General features: G+C 37.3%; 1 protein-coding gene across 1 annotated transcript; it reads right to left on the bottom strand.

Moving 5' to 3' along the window:
• Positions 1-347: 347 nt before the first annotated feature.
• Positions 348-27,438, bottom strand: LOC135461359 (prolyl 4-hydroxylase subunit alpha-1-like). Its single transcript, XM_064738446.1, has 15 exons — positions 26,996-27,438; positions 24,801-24,952; positions 18,655-18,815; positions 17,506-17,513; positions 16,424-16,731; positions 14,344-14,504; positions 13,823-13,874; positions 12,587-12,774; positions 9,910-10,083; positions 9,511-9,581; positions 6,938-7,037; positions 6,129-6,182; positions 3,373-3,435; positions 1,188-1,256; positions 348-809 (listed from the first exon to the last, which is right to left on the bottom strand). The coding sequence occupies exons 1-15, from the start codon at positions 27,175-27,177 to the stop codon at positions 642-644; spliced, it is 1,911 nt and encodes a 636-aa protein (XP_064594516.1). The 5' UTR covers positions 27,178-27,438; the 3' UTR covers positions 348-641.
• Between the last annotated feature and the right edge of the window lie 393 nt (positions 27,439-27,831).

Here is a 27,831-nt window from a genome sequence, read left to right as displayed (position 1 = left end):
TTGTAAAAAGGTTGATGTAGGATTTCTCTAGAGCAGAAATGGAAATAGGGGCTGAATTTTTTACTACAACAAATACTTTTACAAGAAAAAAGGCTTTTTCAAGTTGGGTACCTAGAATCCAGAGATAATAAATTTGACAATGACACTTATCAATGTCTGTAAAAGTATCTATTTAACACACAATTCTACTGATAGTACTTAAGCTTGTGAACACATTTTCTATTGCCTGACAAATAATGGTGTCTATAATGTTAAGTGATGTCAAACAAACAGCTGTAATCATGCCTTTTATCACTGGTGGCAATGAGAAGGAATTTCTTAAATAGGCGCTACAGTAGATCATGCATTCAGTCAATGACACAAAGAAGAAAAGGTAGGAAGAATAAGAAAGACGTACCGTTGGTGTGTGAATACAAGTTGCCATTATCAGAGTACATCAATCACACCAGAACCATCTATGCATTCATACGTACATCATGATATAAATATATACAAGTAACTTCCTGTCAGGATATTTGCATACTGTCTGTAGCTTTCAACACCCAATGCCATGGTGAAGCACGCGATTTGAAGATCAATGGAATGAAAATCACAATGATGGGAACACCTATAATGGGGCGCGATGTACATCTAAACAATGATTACTCATCAGGTCGCAGGCTGCAGGGCCGGCGGAACTCCTGACCTCGTTCATGCATCCATTTGTTGCAGACCCATTTGGAGCCAGAGAGTACAGGGCAGGCTGCGTGTCGTGTATCATATATTCCTTCTCCATTTCTGTACAGGTTAAACCAGAACGCCGCTGCACCCTGTTACGTAACACAAACAATTATACAATGCATGAACCTGTAACATGTCTGCCTAGAACACATTTTCAACACTTGCCATTCCTAAAACATATATATATATATATATATATATATATATATATATATATATAATTCCTAATGTTAGATTTCCTTCAATCTAAACAAACTATTTACAAAACTGAAGAGAGGAAACTTTATTCACAAAATTTGATGGCCTCTTTAATAAAGCGGTCACAAATCTGCGTCAAATGCAAATTTACTAGATTGTATCATAGCTCCGTATGTAAACCAAGTCCCAGTTCCTCTGCTTCTTCAGGCCCACCAAAAATTACATAGTTATTTTAAAATATAAAGGAAAGGATGGCCTGGATTACTTACTTTCTCAGGAAATAATTTGACGCCAATGTAGGGGAAGACAGTGGCACCCCCAGCAACCACATCACTCATCTGTACAAGAAACAAGTCACTCTGGTGAGCTAATATCACAACCATTTCTTCTTCTAAAATTGCATCAACATGCAGATAAAATATAGTGGTAAAACTGAAATTTACTCGAGAAAAGTTTAAAAACTTAAGATGTTTATTTAATGCAGGTGACTATTTTTTAGAACTAGCAGCAGATTAAAAGAGGAATTTTATATTCCCACGTACATGTACATTATAACCCAAAACGTAAGAATGCATAAATTAATAACATGGAACTTTTCAACAACATCTGAACACATTACATATAAAAACGGCAATTACAGCTCATGCAAATCTACTGTTAACCACACCTCACATATTCAGAACAGTGCAATGTTAATGCAGCTTATTTTTGACCAAGCCCAGAGCCGATATGTACATGACAAAGCCACAGCACTGAGTGCACCTCCACCTCCCCCCCCCCCCCCCATACATGCAGCTACCAAACCTTTACCCCTCACCATACCCCTACACTAATGCCAAATCACACACCACCGACTGTTTCACAAATACTGTACGCCTAATTCAGCTATATTTAATACAGTGTATGTGTCAAAATTACATTATCTTGCAATTTTTAATCATTTTTGTTTTACCTTAAAATGGGGAAACACACACACGTGCATGTACTTGAATTTTAATGGCAGCTTTCATGATTCTGGATAAAATTGTCATACAAATACTGTCTCACAAGTATTCCATAAAACTTTCTGATCCACTGCTTAAACGAGACGAATTCCCTAAATGATTATGACTTTTATTTACAAGTCAAGTTCATGTTTGGAGAAAACTGGAGTGCCCTGACAAAGCCACCACCCTTCAGTACATACGAATCAGCCAAAGTAAACTTGTTTTTTATTATTCCACATCATTTGACAGCAATGGTGCACCTATCCTGGGTGAAATTGATTTCTTGTCCACAATGCTGTATTTATCACCACATGATTATACTCCCCTCAACAATTCTGGCAAATTGTCAACTGCTTGAATGCCACATAATGCACCTCTGCTACCGTTCCCTACCCCTGAGAAAGGAATTCAATCACCACTTGGTCTGCGCTCTTTACTGGTTAAATAAATTCCCCAGACCCCTGTGGAAAAGGTAAGTTTTGTCGAGACTGTAATTGTGTGAGCGTCTAGGTGTAGTTGCTAATGGGGGGTTTGTTTGCAGTGGTGTAAGTAGTGGCTAGAGCCAGGCTAGTTCTAAGCACAACCTTTCTCAGTCAGTGGCAAACACAGACAAGGTGGGTGAGTGCAGGCGATCAGGTGGGGAAGAACCTGCAGAGAGCTTGGTGGGTTTAAGACCGCAGAATTGTCATACAGCGAGGACTCCTACAACATCTAAACTTACATAGAACAGCAGTGTGGCAATCCTGTTTGCTTGCTCTTCGGGAAAAGCATGTTTTTCGTCTCTCTGTGACAATGATAGGACAGTTAATACAAGCTAGGTTACAAACAAAAGAGAAATTAATCATCACAGTTCGGTGGTTGCACATCTAATGCATCTAACTCCTATGGTAACAGACTACAAGCAGGACCAGCACACCCAGTCCATACAGAGCCTTGATTCACTAAATGCGCCATCCAAATTACTGATACAGGTCATTTAATAAAGTTTCTGGATGCTTGTTCCTACAAATTTCACTTCATGTCAAATAGACCCTATAAAAGATGCAATCACCAGACAGGGCAGTGACCATGTTCCATTTTTCGCTGACAGCTTTTTTTCATCTGACGAAACTAGACGCTAGTTTCATCAGGATATCATTTGAAAGTAAGAATTCTGAAAGGCATCCCTGAAGATGTTAATGACCTATCCAGTCGAAGGTGAAACATGGCTCCAAACCTACATGTTCATACACATCATCAAGTCCAAATGTACTGGTTATTCATGCACACATCCTGGATGCACCATTACATAGAATTATCAAGTGCAATCCTCTGTATCATTCACAGGTATGGCAGAAATAGGTGCAGCAGTCCTCTGTATGTGCTAGTGTATTAGTCCTGCCTAAAGCCTGTCTACCCAGCACCCCATTCTTACATCCACCGCAGGCTTCTCTCGTTGACCATGTGACAAGTACGCAGTGTGACTTACATAGAACAACACGGTTGCAATCCGGTTCCCAGCAAGTATTTCATACGGAGTCTTTTCCTTTCTCTGCAATGCACCATGTAGATGGCAGGTTATCTCTGTTTCACACTTACCACTGACCATTAGGATAATGCCATTCCATTGTACAGCCTTACATGCCAACCTCTACCAGCTGAGCAAGACTATACCCATGCTTTCAATATGAACATACATGTACTCAGGGTTTACACAGTTGGCAAACAGGCCGCAGTATCATACCATCTTCTAGTCAGCCTTCAGATACCTACATTGGGAATTTAACCCAATTGTAGTACCTGTTTTACGCTATAATTACGATAAATGACCTAAAATTTCACCCCAAAATGTCCACTGTTGATGATAAAGAAATTTCATAATATATTGCTTTTGTTGCTGTAATTCTATCTTCCAAACAAACATCAAAACAGCAAAACACATGAAAGCAAATTGTGCAACTAATTCTGGGGGTGAAATCTTAGGCCATAAATGTACATTCAATTCAAATTTTCAGTTCTAATTATTGAAAATCTTGAGTGCCATTAATATACATATTTACAGGTAACTATTAATAATAGGAAGATCTGCCTGTAAATATACATGTATACATATATTTATTACCAAATATCAAAAATTCAAAGTTTAATACGTCAAAACCGAGTCTCTGATTCCCTCTGAAAGATAGGTTCTTGATTTAGTTTTAATACCATACACAATAAGACATACCAATACTGGTACAATGGCTATAAGCTTCATGGTAATAGGAAACCAAACTGTCCTGAGGAAACCTGGGCACAAGTACATGAAACTCATGAACTTTCCCACATATGACACAAAATCAAGACATATTCTCAAGTAGTCTCAAGTATGAGACTGATCCAAGCTAAAATATAATTTTGAAATCAGGTTTGTCCTGACCTAAAAGTTCAAGAAAATATTATTAGAGAACAAATGTGGTTGAGACTGTAAGCTGGATTTTAAATAAAACTGCCTCTGCTTTTCGAGGACTGTACATGCATCTTAATCTACAACAGTGAAGCCTCTAAGTGCACAGAGATCATTGGACACAACAAAAGTATCAGATATAAAAGCATAAGCTAAATACTTTTCAGAAGTTATACATCCTGCCTATTGAGATCATGGGGTCATTTAATAAAATTCAGGCTTGATTGGTGTTTGGTGTTTACTGGAGTTGAACTCAAGTAAATGTCACTTATATGCGCTTGGTCAGATTCACAAGGGATTGAAACTGAGAAAAGCCCAATGGGAAGGAGAAAACAACCACACCTTGGCAGGTGCCTGATACACTGCCTGACATAAAACCACAACCTAATCAGGAAGAACCCGATCAGCAATTAGTTCATTGCAAAAACCCAGGGAAGACCCGCTATCTGGTGGAACGAAATGATCAAGTTTGCTTCACTGGAAACCGGAAGCTGTCTGGAGGAAATGACAATTAGCACCATTATCTGTACTTCAGGTAACGACATACATGTATGAGCCACAGGAAAACAACGAGACACAGTTAATCTGGAGTGTCTTCAGACACAAAATCAATAGGAGACCTAAGTCCTGTCATAAGGACACCGGAAGATTGCAGTCACAGGTTATTCTAACAGACCAAGGTCTGCTGGAGTGTCATGGGACATAATATCCTGATTTACCAATGTCTCACAGAATAATAACAACATGCTATAGTTCAAAGAGGTTTTCAAAGACAGCTGAGGCACACATTCTTTAATATGATGTCACTTTCACAAACTGTGTATGTCAGCTGTACGTCATTTACGTAGAGATTTACAAGCAATTTAATCTACAAAGATTTGTTAAAGTGGCCCCAAAGAGGCATACACTGTTCGCTCCAAAAAGTGAAAACACCTGTATATAATATTTAGAATGCCCACTGCACCCAGTAGGTTATCCGAGGATGTAAACCAATGGTATTTCATTTTATGAGTGACATCTATAGAAAAAACACAATCACTTGAAACTGATTGGTTGATAGCACAAAGCAAGACTTAAAGCTTTACTCTTTCACAGAAGAGTATTCTGCACAAGTTCAATTGACAAACATCACACCGGTAATTTAAGATGAAATAACAACAAAAACATTCATTTACTCTTACATACGGAGCCCTATAAAGGACATGGCAAATTTCTTTTTTTTTTGCTATGTTTTTTTTTTTTTTTTTTTTAAGCAGGCCCAAAGGAAGAGAGAAAATTCCCAGAAAAGACCTTGGGCCCTGAGACATTCAGCCTATTGCAGCACAACTTGGTTCATGGTCTTGTTTAAATCACGATACCTGCGGCCAAATGACTGGCTTAGTTATCCCAAGCTGTGAGATAATAACCCAGTGACAGCATCCACAGTGAAGCAAAACGTGATACGACTGCCTTATTATCACTGGTCCCAAGATCTTTTTCTGGGAATTCTGGCGTTTTTTTTCGTCTGCTTAACAACAAAATTACAAAACTCCCACACAATTTCTTTTTCTGGGAGTTTTTCTTTACTGGGGAAGGGAGGGGGGGGGGGGCTGCATTAAAAAAAAAAAAAAAAAAACAACAAAAAACTCAGACTGTTAAAACTGTTAAAATGGAAAATAAAAAATGTAGAGTCAACAAAAAGAGAACTGCCATGTCCCTTATGGGTCAGTACTTACAAATCATTTCCACGAGTTCCCTTGTTTCATTATATCTATCAATACAATGGCTCAGACTTTGTACATAACTATATAAGTACTTACTCTGGCAAAGTCATAGTGTGGCTCATAGTGACCTCCAATACCATAGTTAACAACCTGGAAAGAGACGGTCAGAAATGATTGGGCAGTTAAAATGGGGGCTGAATTTGAACAATACATCCAGTAAGGTTGCATTGATAAGTGCTGCTCCCTTTACTGGCTCCGGCCAGCAGAATAACAGTTATGCTCAAGATCAACATTTAAAAGAACAAAACCTGAACATGACATGCAACTTGACATGTTTCTATATGGATAGCAACTTCTGATTTATTTTTACTGACATTTCAATGTACATGTTTGATAACTGTTAGAATGTTCGTCGGAACGTTAGCAGAAAATAAATCGGAAGTTGTTATCCATATAGAAACTTTGTGACGTTAACTTCTATATGCCTCTTAAAGAACTTATGTAACTTGTCATGGAGGATAGATGTACCAAGTTTAATTTCAATACAATTAACAATGTATTATGGAAGAAGTCCTCAAACTGGCAGGTAATAAATACACAAAAGTTAAACTTTTTCTGTAAGTGATCATGGTGAAGTATGTATTAAGTTTCAATTCCATATGATGAACCGTTTTGAAAAATAGCTCCAGGAAACTGAATTGTGATGAACTAACAGGCCAGATAAGCACAAACTATCCCCCATCCACATGATGAAATGTTGGTTTTTTGACAATATCAGCACTACTGTTATTTTAGACAGATTTTAAATTCATTTTAGTACTTCTGGATTTCACAGAAAAAATGCCTATGGCTTAAACGATGGGAGCTAACAGAACACCACAGTTACGGAAAATTTATACACCCACCTGTAAATCTTCTGAGGTCTCCTGGTTTATTCCAGACACTGCTTCTATCCGTTTGTTAATACGTTCAAATATTGGATGCTCAAATCCTTTTAGCCAAGCGCTGAAGGCAAAAAAAAAACATGCAAGATGCTTAAAAAACCAGATTTAGTTACTTCAAAATTTAGCATCACAGTTTTATTTTCCTTTCTCATCAAATAAACTTTTAACATATTACATGAACCCATGGAACGTGTGGCTTTGCTTGTAGAATAGTTAACATCAGTATGTTACATTCAGACACATTGCAGTCTTCACCTTGACCAAAATAAACTCATGGTAATTAAGTATATTACATTCTGACACAATTTAGTCTTCACCTTTACCGTAATAAACTTCCCCTTTAAAAAGAGTTCTTTGAAATTCAATTTTACATACTTAAATGTGCTAACAAAGGTTACTGTCAACATAAAAAATTAAAACTACTTCTGAATATTATTTTTGATGACACAATGGAAGTGCCAAGTTGGTTAAATAGCATGATGCGACATGGAATGTTAGAATATATTATATCTACAGAAACACACACAAGTGCTTTGAAGATGTTAACTTTTACACACAGACACATACGTACTAGTATTTGTGCTCGTGGTTCTTGCAAGTGCATGTATTACATACACCTGCATGTATTTGTAATGAGTGATAGTTGTACAAAAAGCTGACAGGTGCTCTAAGCCATGTGAAAACCATGGAGGCAGTAATTAAAAAGCAAATTCAACAAATAGTTTGAGCATAATTATTCCACAATTTCTCGTTTAGTTGATACATTTAATATTTTATTTTTATCACTTAGTGCACTCCAAAACACCCTATACGTATTAATGTTCAGGGGTAGGGACAGCAATCACACCCATACTGGCATAGGTAATACCTAATAAATCAGAGAGGCAAGCATGACCATACGAATTGTCTCCAATAGCAGAGGTTTCTGCATATATTTAGAATAATCACATTTGTTCTGCATCCAACAGATTTGCTGGTCATATTTTCCCTCCTTTATTTAACCATTTTGTGCCACTAAAACCTTATAAAAGTAGTTCACATCACAGTCTTTCCCCATTTAGCCTCTTAAAGAGAGCATTCCCTTTTTCTGGGTCCTGCCCATTTCAGCTTTGCTGACAAACACAATTTGACTGCATCAAGCCAGAACTTAGGATAATTTAACCCTCTGGACAAAGGTAGGGTAGCTGTCTTGCGGTAATATCAGTAACATCTTATCACATATCTCCATGCATTTACTGCTTCCAGATACTAGGATATATAAACACAATATACTACAACAGATACAAAATGCAGTATGAAAGAATAAAGACTAAATCTAGATTGTCATCTCAATGTTAATTCTGCAGTCCCAAGCCACACTCCTGTATTTTGCAGCTTTGTCATTCCAAAATGCCAGGGTAAATGCTGGAAAAAATTTTGGTTTCATATAAAGAACAACCGAGAGTGATTTTGAAAAACTGAAGAGGTTGATTTATGGATCACCATTATTTTAGAAAGCAGAGAGCCATGGGTGGTTAGCAGCTACAGACTGAATGAAACTACTTGTATTAAGTCAGAGGAGGTGTATGGTAGACACATTTGTGCTAATGCCAGGCAAAGACAGCAAACCTGCGGGCGATTCTGTGCTCGCTTAAAGTGGCGTCTGTCCCAGTGGTGGCTCGGGACAGCTGTAGAGGTGAGAAACATGCAGAAAACAAGACGTAACATGCAGCCATTTGTACAATACATGCAGATAGACTGAGCAGCTTCTTGATTTCCATTTGATAAATGCTTTGACATGTCCCTTGACCTGATTTCCTCTTACAAAAATAGTGAGCAAATGGCACTGGTGCACATATACATGTAACTTGTACATCTACAAATACCATCAATCAAGCTAAAGCAAACACATCTACATGTATGTGTACAGTAAATGAGGACATTTTAAAGTTTCTTGAATTTGTCTTGCCTCACCTAATTTACATCTAAAACAATGCTTTGAGCAATTCTATTTATAACACACACGTGTCTTTATTGTAAATTATAACAGAAAGAACTGATCTTTGAGATGAGTTTTACTCATAAATGTCATTCAACAAAATAGTTCCAACTTAGGTTGTAAAATGTTCCTTTGTCATCTTATACTCTACATGTACAACTGTGCTGAAATTTTGGATAATTTCTCATTAAAAAAGAAATCTAGGATTCATAAAAAAAAAAAAAAATACAAAAAATTCTCAATATCCAGAAATTTTGGGTTCACAACATCCATATAAGTTAGTAAATACTGCAGTAAGTATACAGAAGTGCGCTGACAAAACTACATGCTCCATCATCATGCAGATCCCCACTTATGTATGTAGCAGGTACTGGTGCATACACCAACGCATGATCTAAGGCTACACGGACATGGGCAAGAAATGACAGCTATGTTAAAACAGCGATTTCTCTCTGGTCACAGCACATCACACAGCAGAGGAGGAGAGAGTCGCAACGAAGCTTGGGCATGCCCACTATGCAGACACAGGCTACATGCCCTACAGTAACGCACATACCTTTTACTAACTCTGTAGAAAGCTGTTTCTAGCTCGCCTGTTACAGCATTATGAACTGTTGCTCTATTCAACTGACAGACAGAAGGATACAACACAATTATACCTTACCATCACCCAGAAATGTACTCAATGACCAACATTATGCTGTTAACTTCCATGCCTGGAAAATTCCACTAGGGCTATCTGTTACTTCAGAAAGTAATGTAAGTGCTTCAACTAACTGTTTTGCTAATTATATCTATTACCATCTCACAGTATCTTACCAAAAGTCCTAGACACAAACTATAACTGTTCCAATATTTTGATAACTTTGGAAACCTAAATGTAACCCATCGTTACTGTCATGTCACTTCAGCAAGACATCTCTATCACTTGTAATTTTGTGCCAGAGGTGCTTACCCTGGGGGTGGCATAGGCCTTGATGGTCTGTATTTCTACATCATTCATCAGGTCGTGGTAGATGACAATCCAGGGGTTCAAGTATACTTCCTCCTCCTTGACAGGGGCCAGCAGTAGCAGGGGGTGGTTGTTGTGCTTGTACTGACACTTCAACTTGTGCCTGTCAGCATACACCTACAGAGACATATGAGGGTCAAGTTGGGGAGTGGTATTCACATACTGTGTACTAATGGACTCTATATATTACATATTAACAATGAGGAGAATAACTCTTATTAATATAAATGTGATCCAATGAAATCCGTTGCATCGTACCATGTCACCGTACTGTACTTGGAGCGATACTGGATCTTCAAGAGCAGTATTTTTTTTCCTACTGTACCGTAGCAAAGGGAGGTAACTTCATATGATAAAAGCAGTGGGAGGGGCGGAGTGTGAGTGCATTGCTCGCTGATATCAGGGAGATCGAAAGACCTTCCTCCAGGCCAGCTTAATCTATACGTGTATCTTTGCTCGTTATTTGTGCGCGAGGTTTTAGTTGGTAGACAGTTTAATCTATATAATAAATAGGTCATTGTGGAGTGCTTTGTACATTTTGGAGTAGTATTCTACTTGTCCGAGTGTTGGAAATCTGCATTGGACTCGACACCTGTGGCGTCTCACCCAATACAGATTTTCAACACGACATGGACTCATACAATACCACTACACAATGTACAAAACACTTCACAATAATTTGATATAAGTGGATACACTTGTAGCTTACAGAAATGCGACATTTTACCAGCACCAAAACATTATTAAAATGAACATGCCAGTCTTTGTTACAGACAACTCTCTCTATAGCCTTTATATTACTATTGTAAGTTAAAATAGGGCACATCATATACTTTATAATACCAAACTGTGCGCACATTTGTAATCCTGCCAAATGTGTTACACTTTCTGTGTAATATGTTGTATATCCTGTCTTATGTGTCACACTTTTGTGTGATATGTTGTATATCCTGGCTAATGTGTCGTATTTTTGTGTGATATGTTGTATATCCTGCCAAATATGTCACACTTTCTATGTAATATGTTGTACATCCTCGCTAATGTGTCACATTTTTGTGTAATATGTTGTATATCCTGGCTAATATGTCACACTTTCCGTGTAATATGTCGTATATCTTGTCTAATGTGTCATACTTTTGTGTAAAATGTTGCATGTCCTGTCTAATGCATCACTTTTTGTGTAATATGTTGTACATAGTGACTAATGTCACTTTTAGTGTAATTTGTTGTATATCCTGTCTAATGTGTCACACTTTCCATGTAATATATTGTACATCCTGCCAAAAGTGTCACACTTTCTGTGTAATATGTTGAATTTACTGACTAATATGTTGCAATTTGTGTAAACATCTAGCTAAATTTGGTAAAATGATAGAAAATGGTAAAATTTTATGGATTCAAGGAGAAGATACATAAGCAATTCATTTATATGTAAACAGAATTTTTCACTAACAATTAGTCTTGCAGTAGTACAAAATGTGATTAATTTTTGGTAGCTGTTGAAAACTTCCATGAAATGATGGGTGATGTACAGTGACCAGTAGAAGAAAATTATTACTGATGTATAGGTATTAAGTGACTCAGCTAGAGGCAGTAATGAATTATAAAGTTATCAAGTTGAGCCTATTTTAAGATTCTAATTATCACAAAATCTATTTCAATTCAATAAGCTTAAGCTTAGTTAGTTACCATGGTTGGAAAAGAATGAGCCTTTATGTATTGTTTGGATCCAATGACATGACGGTGTTGGCAAAAAAGGAATAAGGCATTTATGGTAACCTAAATGGACATTCAGCTGCAAGCAATTCCATTACCTTGCCAGACAGCTAGAATTTAAATGTAGCTCCTGATTAGACATGCAAGTGACATGTGGCTAAACTAATTATCTTGCAAAATTTCCTGTCAGAGAGGCTGACAAGACAATTTCCAGCATTGGCACACAGAAGAGTCAGCGCGGGGTATCACAGCATGGCGCTCAAAGAATGAGGACTTTTGTTCACATGTAGCAGATATTTCACTTCCATAACACTGAGCAAGTACATTCAAGTACATTCCACTTGGCAAAATAGTGGACTTTTAGTACCAACAGTCTGTACAAATCCCAGTCATGATAGCTGATTCTAGCTAAGCACCTTTTCTCAACCTGGACGAATGGGATCCATCTAAATCTCAATATATGTATTGCTTTTAAAAAGGCTTAATCATAATACTAGTTCAATGTTACCAAGTGGTGATTAAAACAAAATGTTCACTATATGAATGTCAAATTATAAGATTCTTGCTAAACACTAAGCTACTGTGGCTATCCCATCATTCAATAATTTATAAACAGCAAGATATGCCAATTGGGATTAATTTCAATAGGCTTTATTTTTGATAGGCCAGAGTGTTGCTTTGTAGTCCTTGGCCAGAGGCGTATCTTTGTGTCCCCTGAGCAGCTATGTGCCACTTTGTGTTCTCTAGGCCAGAATGAAGTTCTGTGTTCCCTGGGCCTGTAAGTAGTGCTGTGTCACCTGGACACACACTGGGCAGGGCACAGATTTGTGTCCCCTGAGCCAGAACATAGCTTTGTATTCTCTAGTCTGGGCGTAGCTTTCTGTCCCCTGGGCCAACTGCTCACCTGCGTCTCCTCGTTCCGGCAGAGCGCCTCATAGGTGAGGAACTCCTCTGTGGATCTGTAGGGGTCCATCTGCCTGGGGTTCTTCACCTCAGGAACGATATCGTCACTCAGGGGCTTATCTCCCAACTCTATCTGTAGACTTGACTGGTAAAAGGCCTTGTTGTTCCTAGCTCTCTCGTGGTCAGGCTCTGCAATATTCATATCAGGCCAAATAGAGGACAACAGATACAAGTGACAACATTTATGTACCTGTATTTCCTATCTCACACAGTGGACTTGAACAGGGACTGCACAAATATACAACTTGTAAATATCCGCAATCCCTGTTTTCCATCATTCTCTGATTAGAGATTAGAGATCAGCGGTCCACAGTGAACATTTGTTATACATGTAAAACAATCTCCAAATAACTAATAAGTTATCAAAACGTCTGAACGGTACATCCATTATCCTTTAATTATCAAAATGTCCAGCTACCTTAATTTCCACTTGTTATACCATTAAGACAGCCCAAGATTTTAAAATTTTTATGGACTTGTTGAATTTCTGATAGTGGTCAAGTATATGGATGGGGGAAATCAGATTGTTTAGAGAATTAAAATCTCTGACCTGTGCCCAATGCCTGACAAAACACCCGACTTTAAACCTCTAAGACAACGACTATTTAATGTAGTGCACATACATTTTTGAGTGTAGGCAGTTGCAAGTTAAGAATTTTTCACTTAAACAATGGGTGTCAGTGGGTGGAGGCAACCAGAGTGCCCACTAAACCACTGACCTTTTGTAACTTACTGATAAACTTTTCACAAGCGATGTACAAATGTATGCTCACCATACCGGTGATATAGACCGCACTTAATAATATTTCACTAATAATCACCACTTGTCACCTAGGCCCCACAAGCAATGAAAGCAGGGAAATCTACAAATTCTGTCCCAGGCCAGGTTTAAACCCATACTTTGTGTGGCGTAACGATAATAAAAAATGAAGACAAATTCTTAAGCATGGCAGATTAACCTTCCTCTGTACATGTACATATGAGATGTAGAATTAATCATGTCTGATCCACTTTTTCAAGAACACATGTTTTGGCAAGAGCAAATTCCCAGACATACACTCAGGATCTGAAAAACCTGCACATCATGTGAGGCACTCGGTCATTGATAAATTCCTGGCCTCTTTATTTTTCAATCCTTACACTAGGGGTCTAAATCTTTACATAAATGTGCACCTACCCAGCTCTAGTAATTCGTTTGTTAGCTTCAGTGCGTGCATCATGTTTCCTTGCTACAAACGAAAAGATAAAATTAATCAATAAGAAATTAATCACACAGATATAATGTAAATTCTTTAAGAGGCAAGTAGAAGTAACATCACAAAGTTTCTACATGGGTAACAACTTCTGATTTATTTTTACCGACATTTTAACATCCTTATCACATGTATAGACGGTTACTTTGAGTGTTTGCGTATTGGTAAAGCTGTCACCTGGTACCAAACTACCAAAAGAATAAGGAAAACAGAACATGTAGGCTTATAACAAGGTCATCCTGAACCTGAACTCCACCACACAGAAAGCAGCAGTCGTTTAGAAATGAGCCTGATTACAATACTATAACCGCCACCAGTCCTGGGGCTAAGGGCATCAAGCAGCATGACAAACTATAGACAGAGTACAATCACCCGCGTATCCCACAAGATCAGTATGTTATACAGTACTGTGTTTAAGGGGCATATCCCAGAAGCCAACTCTTACCCTGGACATAGCATAGGCAAGGTAGTCCAGAACAACAGGTCGCTCTATGGTTTTGTTCACTTCATTGATCCCCCGCTCTAGTGCCTCTTGCATCCACATCACAGTGTGGTAGTAGTCTTTTTGGTTGTAAGCAAACCGGCCTAGCTGGAAACAGTCCTCAGCTGGAAATTTGAGGGAAGCCCAGCATTTCAATTGAGATCACTCACCCATAAGACCTTTCTGGTCAAAGGCAAAGGAAGCAGTTATGGTCCTTATTAACGTGCTGCAAGCATGTTAGAGTTTGGGTTACACAAACATAAAGCCACATGGCTTAGTGAAATGCACATGTGCCTAATCGTTCTCATGCCAGGATCATGCAACTTGTGATCATCATTAGACAGGAAATGTTCAATACACATGTAGTAGTAAAAGATGCAATACTTTCAACTTCATCTATACATGTGCTTATGCAACAAGAATTTTGTATTATAATTTGCCATCATGCAATATATACAGTTATTAATCATAAATCCTTGGAAAGTGAGGTCAGAAGTCTTCAAGCTTAGAGGTATGATTAGTAGGCAGAACAAGGTTAGTAAGAACAAGTGTTCACCAGAATGTATGATATGATGTACCATATATTAATATATTACACAGGCAAACTTAATGATAAACTGATGCTAAATATCTATGTCTCCATAAGCAATTTAAGTTCAATTGTTTGTACCAATATCTTGGCTATATGTACTTGAACACTCCAGTGGGAGTTCCTTTTCAGCATTCAAACACCCATCATTTAGCCAGTTATGTGCTGTATTGGCTCTATGATGAATGTGTGTATCATTTACCTGTCAGTACCATATGTATGAGACAGAGACCCATTAACAGGGCAGATGTCCATCAATTACTGCGAAATGCCAGAGTTACTGCCATATTTCCACTTCCGGCACCCACAATTTGTAGATGTGGAAATAAATGGAACCATTATCTTACAAGACCTAATCTCACACGCTATTGATCACAAAACTTATTACAACTTTCAGATTTGCTGTTTTTGCTAGAAAAAAAAGAAAAACAAGTAACATGAACACTTTTTCAAAATTAAGAATAGATCGAAGTTCTTTCCAGAATGACTTGCCAGTCTGGATTAACCCCTGAAAACTTTTAACGTTTTAATAATTTTTTAGCGGATTCAAACTTATCCAAAAAGTAAGATTGCATTGTTTTGTCTTATCAAATATCCTTATCTTCATCATATAATTACAACTGAAAACTTACCCTGTAATAGTCATTATGTACATTAGAAATATCATTAAAAGGAAAGACAACAAATAATTTCACTTTGGTTATTTCAGAAGAGGAAACAGACCTAAATGGCCACAATTGATGAATTGTGATGTATAAATCATCTTTTAATCTGGAATTCTTAAGAAGCCATGAGAGGTGACATGTTAGGGGTGCCACCCATACTCATATGGCATAAAGGCAAAACAGTGTTCAAGGTAGTGTTGTGTTGTCTTTCCTTTTAATAGTTAACAGTAAATGAAGTACAGTACTCCCAAGTGATCTAACCATTTGTGTCAAATTTCACTGTGTGATTTCACTCATCCTAAAGCCTACAGAAAAACAAAAAAAAAAAAAAAAAAAAGGTCGAAAAGATGCCATATGTGCCAATATGGAAACGTCCATTTTCTGTTTTTATTAGATGTGTATTTTCACTGTTTAGCCCGTGAACAGCAACGGTTTGTCCTGGGCATATCTGGTATGTATTAAAGACTGATCAAAAAAGTGGACTTTTCGCTAACATTGGCATGGTGACAGATTTCTGAGACCAGTTATCACTTACATGCAATAAATCTTATCAGGATGACCTGTTAGTTAATAATATTATAGATAGAGGTTAAAATACCTGTTCTTGCTCAAAAACTAATGAATCAAATTCAGACATTCACCAGTAAAATACATATTGCCAGTCCCCTGACAATTTTGTGACTTATTTGCAGAGTTTTAAGAAAGTGAATGTAGATTTCAGAAGAAACAGGTAAATTTACCTCTGCTTCAAGAGTGGTCTAAAGTCTACCTGACCTAATAACACCTGTACATTTTACCTTATACATGGAGAAAGACAGGTAGTCTAGAATATCTGGCTTATCAGCTGTTTTATTGAGCTCAGCATCCAGCCTTAGTAAGGACTCCTGCATCCACAGGACAGTGTGATAGTAGTCGGTGTCCTCATAGGCCAACTTGCCCAGCTGGAAGCAGTCCCCAGCTGAAATCAACACATTCCACATGCAGGGGTTAACAGGGGGTAGAGACAAGGTGAAAAGAGTGTTCCTGGCAGAGTTGTCTATCATGTACATGGCCCACCCACACATGAAGAGAGAGACTGTCTGGTTTGATAGCAGAAGTCTGCCAGAAGTCACAGATCCAATACCAGAATCTTTTCAGTGGGTTACATATACGTACAATTCAGAAATGGCAAAAGGAAACAATGAATAACTCATAGCTCTTTGAAGAAAGTGAGTTAGTCCAGAAGGGGTAAGGAAAAGTTGTCCACACTCTGACAAAACCAGCTAACAGCTGGACTACACAACACTCACTGATAACACACATGCCAAAGGACAGTATATACTCAGGGTTATAAATGTTTTAGCAATACAACTGACAGTCAACAAAATCCATGCGCACATTTCAATGTCATACAGTACATAAGTGAGATTTTTCCAACACACAACTAAATAAGCAAGTACAGACAGATTTATATGTATATTTAGTGTACATTTAGCTCCAAAGCTAAATTTGGTTCACTGTAATCATGCAATGCATTATAAATGAAGTGTACAAAAGTAAAAAATACCATGTGAACATAAAATCATCACTTAGGACTGGTTCAATGGGAACAAGTAATGACCAATGAATTTCTCACAATCCCTGAAGTACATCTGCTAGGTAAATCATGATGATTCTATGTGGATTTGTTTTAGGAATATTAAATTCTGGGAAATATTAACAGCTTAGCAGTACAAATCAGAAGCATAAAAACTCCATCTGATTTGCACAATGGGTGTCCATACTTAGACATCTAGACATAGATGTACACTGACACGTAAAATAACTGACTTCCTTTCAGCCCAAGGGTAAGAAGTACATGGACTTGAATAACCAAGGCTCAACACTTGTTACCTTTGTTCCTGATGTAAAAACAACTACAAATCATGACACACAGGATTTAATAGACCTTTTTCAGAGGATAGATCAGGGAAAAAAAAGTGCATTATGATTGATGGACAACAACATACTCACAATCTCAGTCGCTGCTCTCCTCAAGTTAGATACAGACAATATAGGGTTTATACAATGATATACAGTGTTTAAAGTGAACAAAATGGTGCTGAATCCCTCAAGTGTATAGCCTAAGAGATGTTGTAGTACAATTTCAAATGGAAACAAGTACACATGTACATATATGTTCTTTTTAAAGCTAACAAGAGTATTACATCCTTGGTCAAAGTTTGAACTGTTGGCTTTTTGCATGATTCCGACACATTCAATAACAAAAAGAGCAGGACTGGATTGAACTGCCTTGAGGATAGTTTAGGTTGAGATGAAAGCTAAGAAGACAAAAAACTATGGTCTCTGAAGAACATCTGGTCTTAATTAGAGTCAACACAAAGCTATTAGGCTGGATCACATATAGTCAGAGTCACTTTGATGAAATCTCCATGGGCTATCGATCAGTTCTCAGACACAGCCATAAAACAGGTCTCCTGGATGCAAACATTATGTGAGTGATGTCATAAAAAGGGGAAGACATCCTGCTTAACGAGCCTGTCCTGCCAGAATGAGAACTAAAGGGAGCACAAGGGTAGGTGGGAAAGATTAACTGCATCATGAAAAAAAGCCCCAAAACTGCACAAAACTGGAGATGTCATTCTAATCATGCTATCACATTCTCTAGTCTATCCTCTGGCAAACATATCAAAATACAAAAATATCAGCAAATATATTAGGAAAGAGCAGACTAAAAATACATACAGTTTTAGGATTATCGATTAATAATAAATCAGATTCTATGACATGCTTTACGGGCAAACTCAACAGAAAAAGAAGATAAAAATATTTATGAATTCTGTAAAAAAAAATTTAAACAAATGAGTTCATGTAAAATAAGAGATATGACATGATGCATGATTGTATCTTTTGTTGGAATTACCACAATACTCTACTTTGGGAAGCTCATCAGTCGAGATGGAAATAAAATGCAACACAAAACTGCATGAAAACTGATGACAAGAAAATCGGGAGGAATGATTTAGTATGGGGAAAACATACCTGTAAGCTCTGACGACACTGTGTCCCCCCAAAATGCCAGAGGCGATTTCCCTGGTGTTCAGCTGATAAGTGTCTTGCAGCCGCACAGTGCAGCTGCCACCCATTCAGATCTTCAACATCTGGGAAATTAGCACGCAACTCATTTATTCTTGTAAGGAGGTCTGGAATAAACAAATAAACAGCAATTAGGAAAAGACTTCTCAACGATGAGTTTTCAAAACCCCAAGTGCATTCAAAATTCTTTCAACCACTGTACTTCAGTGTTACATAGACGTATAAAAAAATGCATTCTCTCTTAATAAGCGAGTGCATGAGCTTTACCATCTGATCATATCATAGTGAAAGCAATCGCGACAGAAAAAAAAATGCACAATTCCCAAAATACAAGGTTCAGAGACTAATAAACAAATGACATGAATAGAGGCTTCTCCGCAGGCCAGACAAAACCTATCCATGTTATATGTAATGTAGCATACACAGGTACTTCGCAGGCCAGACAAGACATATCCATGTTATATGTTATGTAGCATACACAGGTACTTCGCAGGCCAGACAAAACCTATCCATGTTATATGTAATGTAGCATACACAGGTACTTCGCAGGCCAGACAAGACATATCCATGTTATATGTTATGTAGCATACACAGGTACTTCGCAGGCCAGACAAAACCTATCCATGTTATATGTAATGTGGCATACACAGGTACTTCGCAGGCCAGACAAGAACTATCCATGTCATATGTAATGTAGCATACACAGGTACTTCGCCGGCCAGACAAGACCTATCCATGTTATATGTAATGTGGCATACACAGGTACTTCGCAGGCCAGACAAGACGTACCCATGTTATATGTAATGTAGCATACACAGGTACTTCGCAGGCCAGACAAGAACTATCCATGTTATATGTAATGTAGCATACACAGGTACTTCGCCGGCCAGACAAGACGTACCCATGTTATATGTAATGTAGCATACACAGGTACTTCGCCGGCCAGACAAGACCTATCCATGTTATATGTAATGTAGCATACACAGGTACTGTTCAATGTGGTTTATGCATAATTAATCAAAAGACTAGCATCGCATTAGAAACTCACACCTGAGTTATATACGTGAAATATTCTTGAGTATGGCGTAAAACACCAATCAAATAAATTAAGACATAAATAAATGTATCTGATATTAGTAGAATGTAAGTTTTCATTTATTCCTGAATACATTGGTCAGCTACCAATGGTGTGAAACAATTGTGCTTGTACTTTTACAAAAAATGATTTGCCGATTTAATAATATGGTTTGAGCAATGATCTTCAGCTTGTTTAAGCTATACTTATTTACATTTGTACAACCCAGTCCTGCCAGTTTTTATCTACACAACTCCAAAACTAAAAATGCTTACCTTACGTTCAAGTATGTCTTTTTTTATGTACAAGTCTACATGTAAGTTACAGAAAGTTTTACAGAATTGTAGCATAATGTCAAGGAGAGATCATCTCAATACATGTAAATAACATTTTAAGATTTAGGCCATAAAGGGTAAGAAGTAAATAATGGAAAACATGCTACCAAGTTAACACCACATTTATAACAACAAATGACACTGATTTCTTAGGGTTTTAACTTGTTTTGTTAAGCTATTTTCATCAAACTGATAATATGAAAATCATACAATTATCCTTCAAATGAATTGTACATTTACCATGCATAGGTAAAAAGTGGTCGTTATAAATTGTTTATGGAACAAAGCTTATTAATCAGACTTTAAATAAATCCCTACAGAGCCATGGTGCATATTTCTACATTTACCATGCATAGGTAAAAAGTGGTCGTTATAAATTGTTTATGGAACAAAGCTTATTAATCAGACTTTAAATAAATCCCTACAGAGCCATGGTGCATATTTCTACATATCCAGTATTTATATATTTTTACATCACTGAACTTCAACATCAGCATGGTAACTTGCTATTACTTTCTCAGGAAGGTATATTTATGTGGTCATGAGGGATGCACATTTTGCGGGAGTTTCCCAAGCTGGCTGGGAAATTTGTGGAAGCCCACTTCCTCCGCCGACTGAGGAGAAACAATCAACCATTTTAATAGTGCCCACTCCACAGGATAAAGCTGTAGAACAGTTATGTACAGATGTCTCTGATAATCACATTCACAACACACACACACAATTCATGTACTCACTACAGCCAGATCAACCATAAAAACTACTCCTTAAACTCTCCTGATCTTGGCATTTAAAATCCACTTGTGTATGCATCCTCGGCATTTACTGTATTTATTATATCATGTGTATCTTCAATATAGCCACAATGCTTCACACAACACCAACTGAAAGTATGAGAGGGACTGCCATATACATGTAAATAAAATATACATGACATCATTGGCATCTTTCTTACAGAGGTAATCCAGGATTCTCATAACTTATTGGCATAAGGAATACAGTAATAGTATCTGGTTTCCCACACAACATAAAGCATGTTATCACTGGTAGTACAATATAGCACTTGAAAACATTACAAATGATGTACATGTAATATTATGTAGGCCACTTCCTGTTTAGTCATAAATCAGGCAAGTTTTAACATTTAACCATCTGTTTATGGGGAAATCATTTTCCTGCATGCACAAATGGCAATTAGACACTGGTCCATAACATTGACTAGACTGTACTAAACACTACACAATACTGCACAGTTGTGCTATGCTATGATCTCTTGTATTTGCAACACATTTGACTCACTCAAGTCCTTGTACACTGGCTTGTTAGAGTATGGTAAACATCAACCTAAATTTGTTTTCACTGCATGTATATATGCCGATAAATATGGACTTAAACAATTGAGAGAGTTTTCATAAAACAATCTGCAACTAAACTTGCCATGCAATGTTTAATTAATAAGCAATTCTGGTACTAGGAGATGCATGTGTAGGCATCTTTCATTATAAAATATTCAGGACTAGAAATTAATCAAGGACTGACAAGTCACGAATGTTCAGTGACATCATAATTAATGTTTCAATAGATCCAATAAATCAATGAAACAATGAATACTGCATGGCACAGTTTATTTATTAATTTATTTGATTGGTGTTTTATGCCGTACTCAAGCAAGGTTTACCACATAATACAGTACAAGAGCCCACCATACTAAAATTGTAGATGTAAGGTTTCTTCAGCATTCTATTAATCCATTATTATCCCTAATGTAAGTTTATCATAAAAAAGAAAGATATATTTACATGGATTTATCCAGATTAAATGTGATGCAATTCTGGGGATAAAAGTAGGCAGTTAACATCTTGGCTTCATTGTGGTTAACTGCCATACTCATGGATTTTTCACCTGTGATCATGGTGGGTTTTATGGGTGGAGTGAGGTGCCGAGGGTAACCCATCAACCTTTAGCAAGTCACCAACAGACTTTCCCACTCATCATGACCAGGGCTCAATCGAACAGTCAGAATGGGGAAATACACCCTGTCAAAACTGTCCAAGATTTTGTAAAACCTCTTTCACATCCCTAACGTCCGTAACATATCAATGAAGGTATGAAAGCCCTAATCTGGATAGAAACGAAATTACAATATGGTATGCAGTATGTTCACAAAAAAAATTTTCATGCTCCTAGTAGGACTATTTGGCATGCAAATTTTCAACTGTACAAGCAAAAGGAGATTACAGGACATGTTCACCACTACATACATACAAATTGTACAATTCAGACCTTTTATTATGGTGTCAATTTACGTCAAACTAAAGTAATTACAGGCATGACAGGCTTTCACAATGGTGAAATGATGTAAAAAAAAATTCTCTTTGTTACAGAGGTTGCCATGATTCAAAGCGATGACAGCTCTTCCAGGCATTAATCAGGAACCTACATTATGCAACCCTTTATCTGGCACAGCATCCATGCCCATGCTCACAGTAGGTAGTCTAAAGGACACCTTATTCCTTCCTAACCCTGCTGTTCTAATGACCAGACACCTAGTAACACAGGAAGCACAAGTGTCTCTGCTATGGTGTAGACCTTCTCACTCTAGGTAAGATGAATTTATCAAGCTTTGTTTACAAAAAACGAGCTGTCACCAGGACACCAGCTTTGCGAGCTCTAAATACAGGTAAATCTGCCGACAACAGACCAGCGTCTGCTTCAAAGCAACATATGTCACCGTCATACCGGAGACGCGTGGAATAGAATCTCTCTACTTTCTCATTCTAATCACTAATTATTTATTGAGGACGTCCGCTGAGGGACAGTCAGTAAATTGGATCCTATAATCACAGGTTCGGCCAGTCGAGCAGTCCTAATTAAGAGCTGTCCACCAGACAGATTTATCCCGTACATCAAAACAGTTTTGTGGGTTTCCTACATGAATAAGGTGACAGCACATGTGCTGTAAAACATTTCCTTGTTCCCAATTACTCTAATTACTGCTCGTTTATAACACAGACAGTGCCAATCTATACTGTTCTTGTCTGGTAAAGTGGTATTAACACAAGGAATACATCATCCTAACTGGTTAGTTGATCTTATTTTGACACTTACAAGAGGAACTAAAGATTGAAAACATAACTAAAATAATCAAAGAGAAAAGAAAATGAAGCAATTAGAAGATTTAATTTTAAATCAATGGTAATTGTGACATAACTGCTTTCAGTTCATCTGCCTACTTTTGGAGCTTTGACCTCCTCCCCTAATTCTAAATGAAAACCCTGTACAAAAGAAGTTATTTATCTGATTGGTGTTTTATGTCGTACTCAAGAATACTTCACTTATGGTGGGAGGAAGCGGGCAGAGCCCGCGGGAAACCCACGACCATCTGCAGGCTGCTGGCAGACTTTCCCACATACAGCTGGAAAGGAAGCCAGCATAAGCTGGACTTGCACTCAAAGCGATCGCATTGGTGGGTATTGTACTGTGCTAGCATAACCCGAAAGAAATCTAACGTTAAAAGCTTGGTTTTAGACAACTTACATAGAAATTAAAATGTTCACACAAAGATTTCAGTAACCAATAACTATCAGACTTTATCTTAGCGAACATTATGAATGCTTATAAAACTAAAGGCAGGTTTATTGATGTGAGTTCTCTCCTGAGCCCATAACTGACTGAAACCTACTCTGATAACACTCCTGAATAATGTCCTATGACATAAAGAAACAGTTCAACCAGACCATCATTACGGCTTGTTCCCTCAGACAATATTCGTGGACGGTATAAGCGCAGTGCCACCCGGCAGATAGTTGAGATTTGAACTTGGCATAGGCCCGGCTTAAATGTTGTTTCAATATTTCAATCTGTTGTGACACATGTTCGCTACTGATTACATGTGTGTTGGTGATTACATGTGTATTACAATTTAGGAAGAAAACATGGTTTTCAAGCAAAAACTTGGCAAGGTTAGACATCATAGTACATATAGGATACTTATTATCAAAAGTAGCCCATGAACAGGTAAAATATCTACTAGCCACAAGTTGGTGAAATGCCTTTCATCTTTATTTCCTAGTCAAATGGTTCCTAAAGAAATAGGAATGTAATTATGTAATTCAGTCTGTTGGGGTCACTGAGGCACGACTTTCATTTTACAGGCCTAATTACGTGAAATTAATTGATCACAGAGGTACGGACTTGTGTTTGCAACAATCTCATACATGTTGTTTGTCATAAACCTCCCATGTTAAGTGGCTTAGGGGCAGGGCTGAAGTAAGAACCCCTATATCCATTCTGGGAAAAGGCTTGATTTGAACAGATATCAACTGACACACAATTTGAAATTTAATGCCTTCAGCTTTTTAAGAAGCAAAAATATTTTATTTTTTTTAAAGATACTTTGTTTTCAACAAGATCATAGTTTGATGTGTGAAATTCATCTGATTAATACACCACTATAACATCAAAAAAAAAAACTATCTTGTCTTAAGTATTGTCTTCCTATTTAAAGTTTTTTTTGCAGAATTAAAACAGGAAATGTGAAGTGATTGCCTGTCAGTAAGTTTCAGATGTCTTTCTTCCACTGTCCTTCCTTCAATAAACTTTTTTGATTCAATGTTTCAAGATCTTCCTTTATAAGAAAAAAATTCCACAAGAGCAAAACAAAAACATGATTCATAACTTACCTGTATTGGCTTGAGTGCTGAGCAAGCTGTCTAATTTTCCCCAGTCCAGAGTGAACCTCTTCACAAGTAAAAACGCATTGACTGGATTTGCTAAATAGTACTCTGTGTTTCCTAAAGCTAAATTAGCATGCCGCTCATAATCGCTGGCTATTCTGTAAGAAAAAGCAGAGAAACTGAATTATTATACGTCAAAGTTAGGTGAGGAATAGAACAATAAATTACTAAATCAAAACCAGAGGTGCAGGTTACATATATTGAAAACAGGTTCAAAATAGAAATAATTTTTTATATTTATAATAACTAAACAGGCTTTTTATTTATTTTTTTAGTATACCAGTATTTTTTTTTGTCTCACAAAGGAGAATATATGACATTAGGCATTAGCTGTCAGACAAGTATTTCTTTCATAAGTGCATAAATTAAAACCAGGTAAATGTCACACAAGATGTGGTAGCCTCAACCTGTGCACACTGTGGATCAGCACACTGCAACTTATTAAAACATTGCCTACATGCACTCTACTTAAAAAAGCTACAGTGCAGATTGTGAAGGGCCAAAAAAGAAAAAAAAAACATTATAAAAATGAGCAAATCAAATTTTTCAAATTTTAACTGCTGACAATAACAGATTCATCAGTGTTAAACATATTATTAAACAGTATTAAAATGTTTTGTACAAATGTATAATGTGGGTTGCTCTACAATTCCATGTGCATGTCAGACAGAAAATTAAATAAGCTCAGGTTCACATAGCTGGGCAGGGCTTGGTGTACTGTACATATTGTTAATTCCTCTGCAGTACATGTTGGGGCTCAGTATACATTCGTACATGTACATTGTATATTACCTTTAATTCCTTTGTCTTGTGGTATGTGTTTACAAGTTACTGTTGTATACCAAAATACTTACCAAAAAAACAAACAAGCCAACAGTTATACTTTTTGAAAGTTTTAATAATATGAGTACCAAAGTGATGGAATTTCAAAAAATCAATTTGTGGTCTGATACCAATAATCTCTGGTATAACCTCTTTAAGACCCTCGGAAACCCATAACTATCTGGGAAATCTCCAGGATGGGGATACTTGAAAAAGAACTTCTATCAGGATTTCCATAATCATCATTCTTTCTCCTTTTTCAGGCACATCGTTACCATGTATTTTTCTAGTACTAAAATTTAGCAGTCTAACAGTAGGCACAATGTAGCTTAACAAAACGAGGTGAAATTTGAATGAATGGAAAACTGGAAAGCCCTTCTTATGTGAAACTTTCCCACTGACTCCTAAACTTCATTAAAGAGAATTCGAATGTTTGCTGTTATTTCGAAGATTTGTATTTAGATCCATGCACAAGTTAATCTATTTATTTGATTGCTGTTTAATGACGTCCTGAAGAATTTTTCACTATGTGATGAAAGTCACTTTCACAAATGGAGGAAACCAAAGTGCCTGGGGAAAACCACTGACCTATGGGAAGTTACTGACAAACTTTTCCACAAGTGACGTACAGATAAGCACACTATACTAACTGAAGACAAGTGGTCTTCAATGAATGTAAGACTGTGCAGATGACCACATAAGGGACATCAACTGTTTATCATCACCAGTGGCCCACAAGCACTTGACCACTTGACCAAGTCCCAGTGCCTATTCCACATTAAAAGTACCCAGGTTTATGGGCAGATGACACCAACCATGGCCAGGTACCAGACAAGCCTCCTAACATAAGGATGCTGTCAAGCCTGTGGGAGTTGAATTATCGGGATTAATTTAATTACTGCAAGATATCAAACCACTACATACAAGTACACAAAAGAACCCGTATTTAAGAGAATGTGTATCCAATTTAAATATATTCAATAAGGAATCAACCATTCAATGTTTTATACATTGTTACTAAATAATTACTTATTCTATTCTTCTTCAGCCTCTTGAGCTAACGATTCCATATTATATTGAATGATTCACAAGCTATTCACAAACATAAGAGTATTACTGTGTGCCACAAGTCTTTTTCTTTGCATAATTTGTTGGAATGTCTTCTTTATTGTCACCTACATGACCTATAGTTTGCTTCGTTGAACGTTCCACAATGATATTGGCTATTTTATGCAAGTTCCTTTAACCCACAACAACATTCATACTAATTATTGCCATCTGATTCTGAATTAAAATCTACTTTCCAAAGTCATACTCACGCTCGTAATTTTTCAAGTCTTTCTTCTTCTGATCGGATGTATTTTCTCAGCTCTCCTGCAACTTCTTTCTCTGCGTACAAAGCTTTTTGAAGTTCCACAACTGCAGTGAAAAGTTCGGCATGCGCAAAATGTGCCACGCAGGCAAGTACAAAAAGTATTTCATTCAAACTGGAAAGCTGCATTTTGTCAGTCAAAATCGATGAAGGAGGCAACTAAGAATTGGGCAAGAGTTTCCAAACTACAGAGAAATCCACATTCTTCTTAAAATTGGCTTGCGTTGGACGGCACAGTGCTCTCTTGAAGTTGAACTTTCTGGAAGTTGTACACGTCGTACGATGGCTTACGTGACAAATCTCAGCCGAGCATCAACTGCTGCCGAAACTTTGCGGACAAACTCTGAGGGCTGCTGCGGACGACAACCTCCTATCCAAGTCTCCACAGTGTATCAAGTTACCGGGGGCTAGACGCTCGGTGCTCCTTTTCACATCTGGTACGTATATGACACGAAAACGAAACGGACTTTGCCTGCTCTGTTCAACAAATTACAGGAGAGTTACAACGAGTAGGTTGTACAATAATTACCGAATAGACATAGTATTAAACACTGTTGATAAATGTTTGAATTTTAGAACTCTGATGACAGCATGTTGAAAAAAAAGTCCATGTTCATAATTTGGAGCTGCAATTGTTACGAAGTGCCTGTCAAACATTTGCCTCACCCTTTGGGACTGTCTATTTACTTGAAGAAGGGGAGAATATGGAACAAGCGGTAGAAGACTTAATTTTTACATTACGTTAAGAAACCATTATTTAATAAATGAAAGTATGCAAAATAA

The sequence above is a fragment of the Liolophura sinensis genome, chromosome 1 (assembly GCF_032854445.1).
Source record: "Liolophura sinensis isolate JHLJ2023 chromosome 1, CUHK_Ljap_v2, whole genome shotgun sequence".
NCBI lineage: Eukaryota > Metazoa > Mollusca > Polyplacophora > Chitonida > Chitonidae > Liolophura > Liolophura sinensis.
Note: the sequence above shows the minus strand (reverse complement) of the source record. Positions and strands in the feature narration are given on the sequence as shown.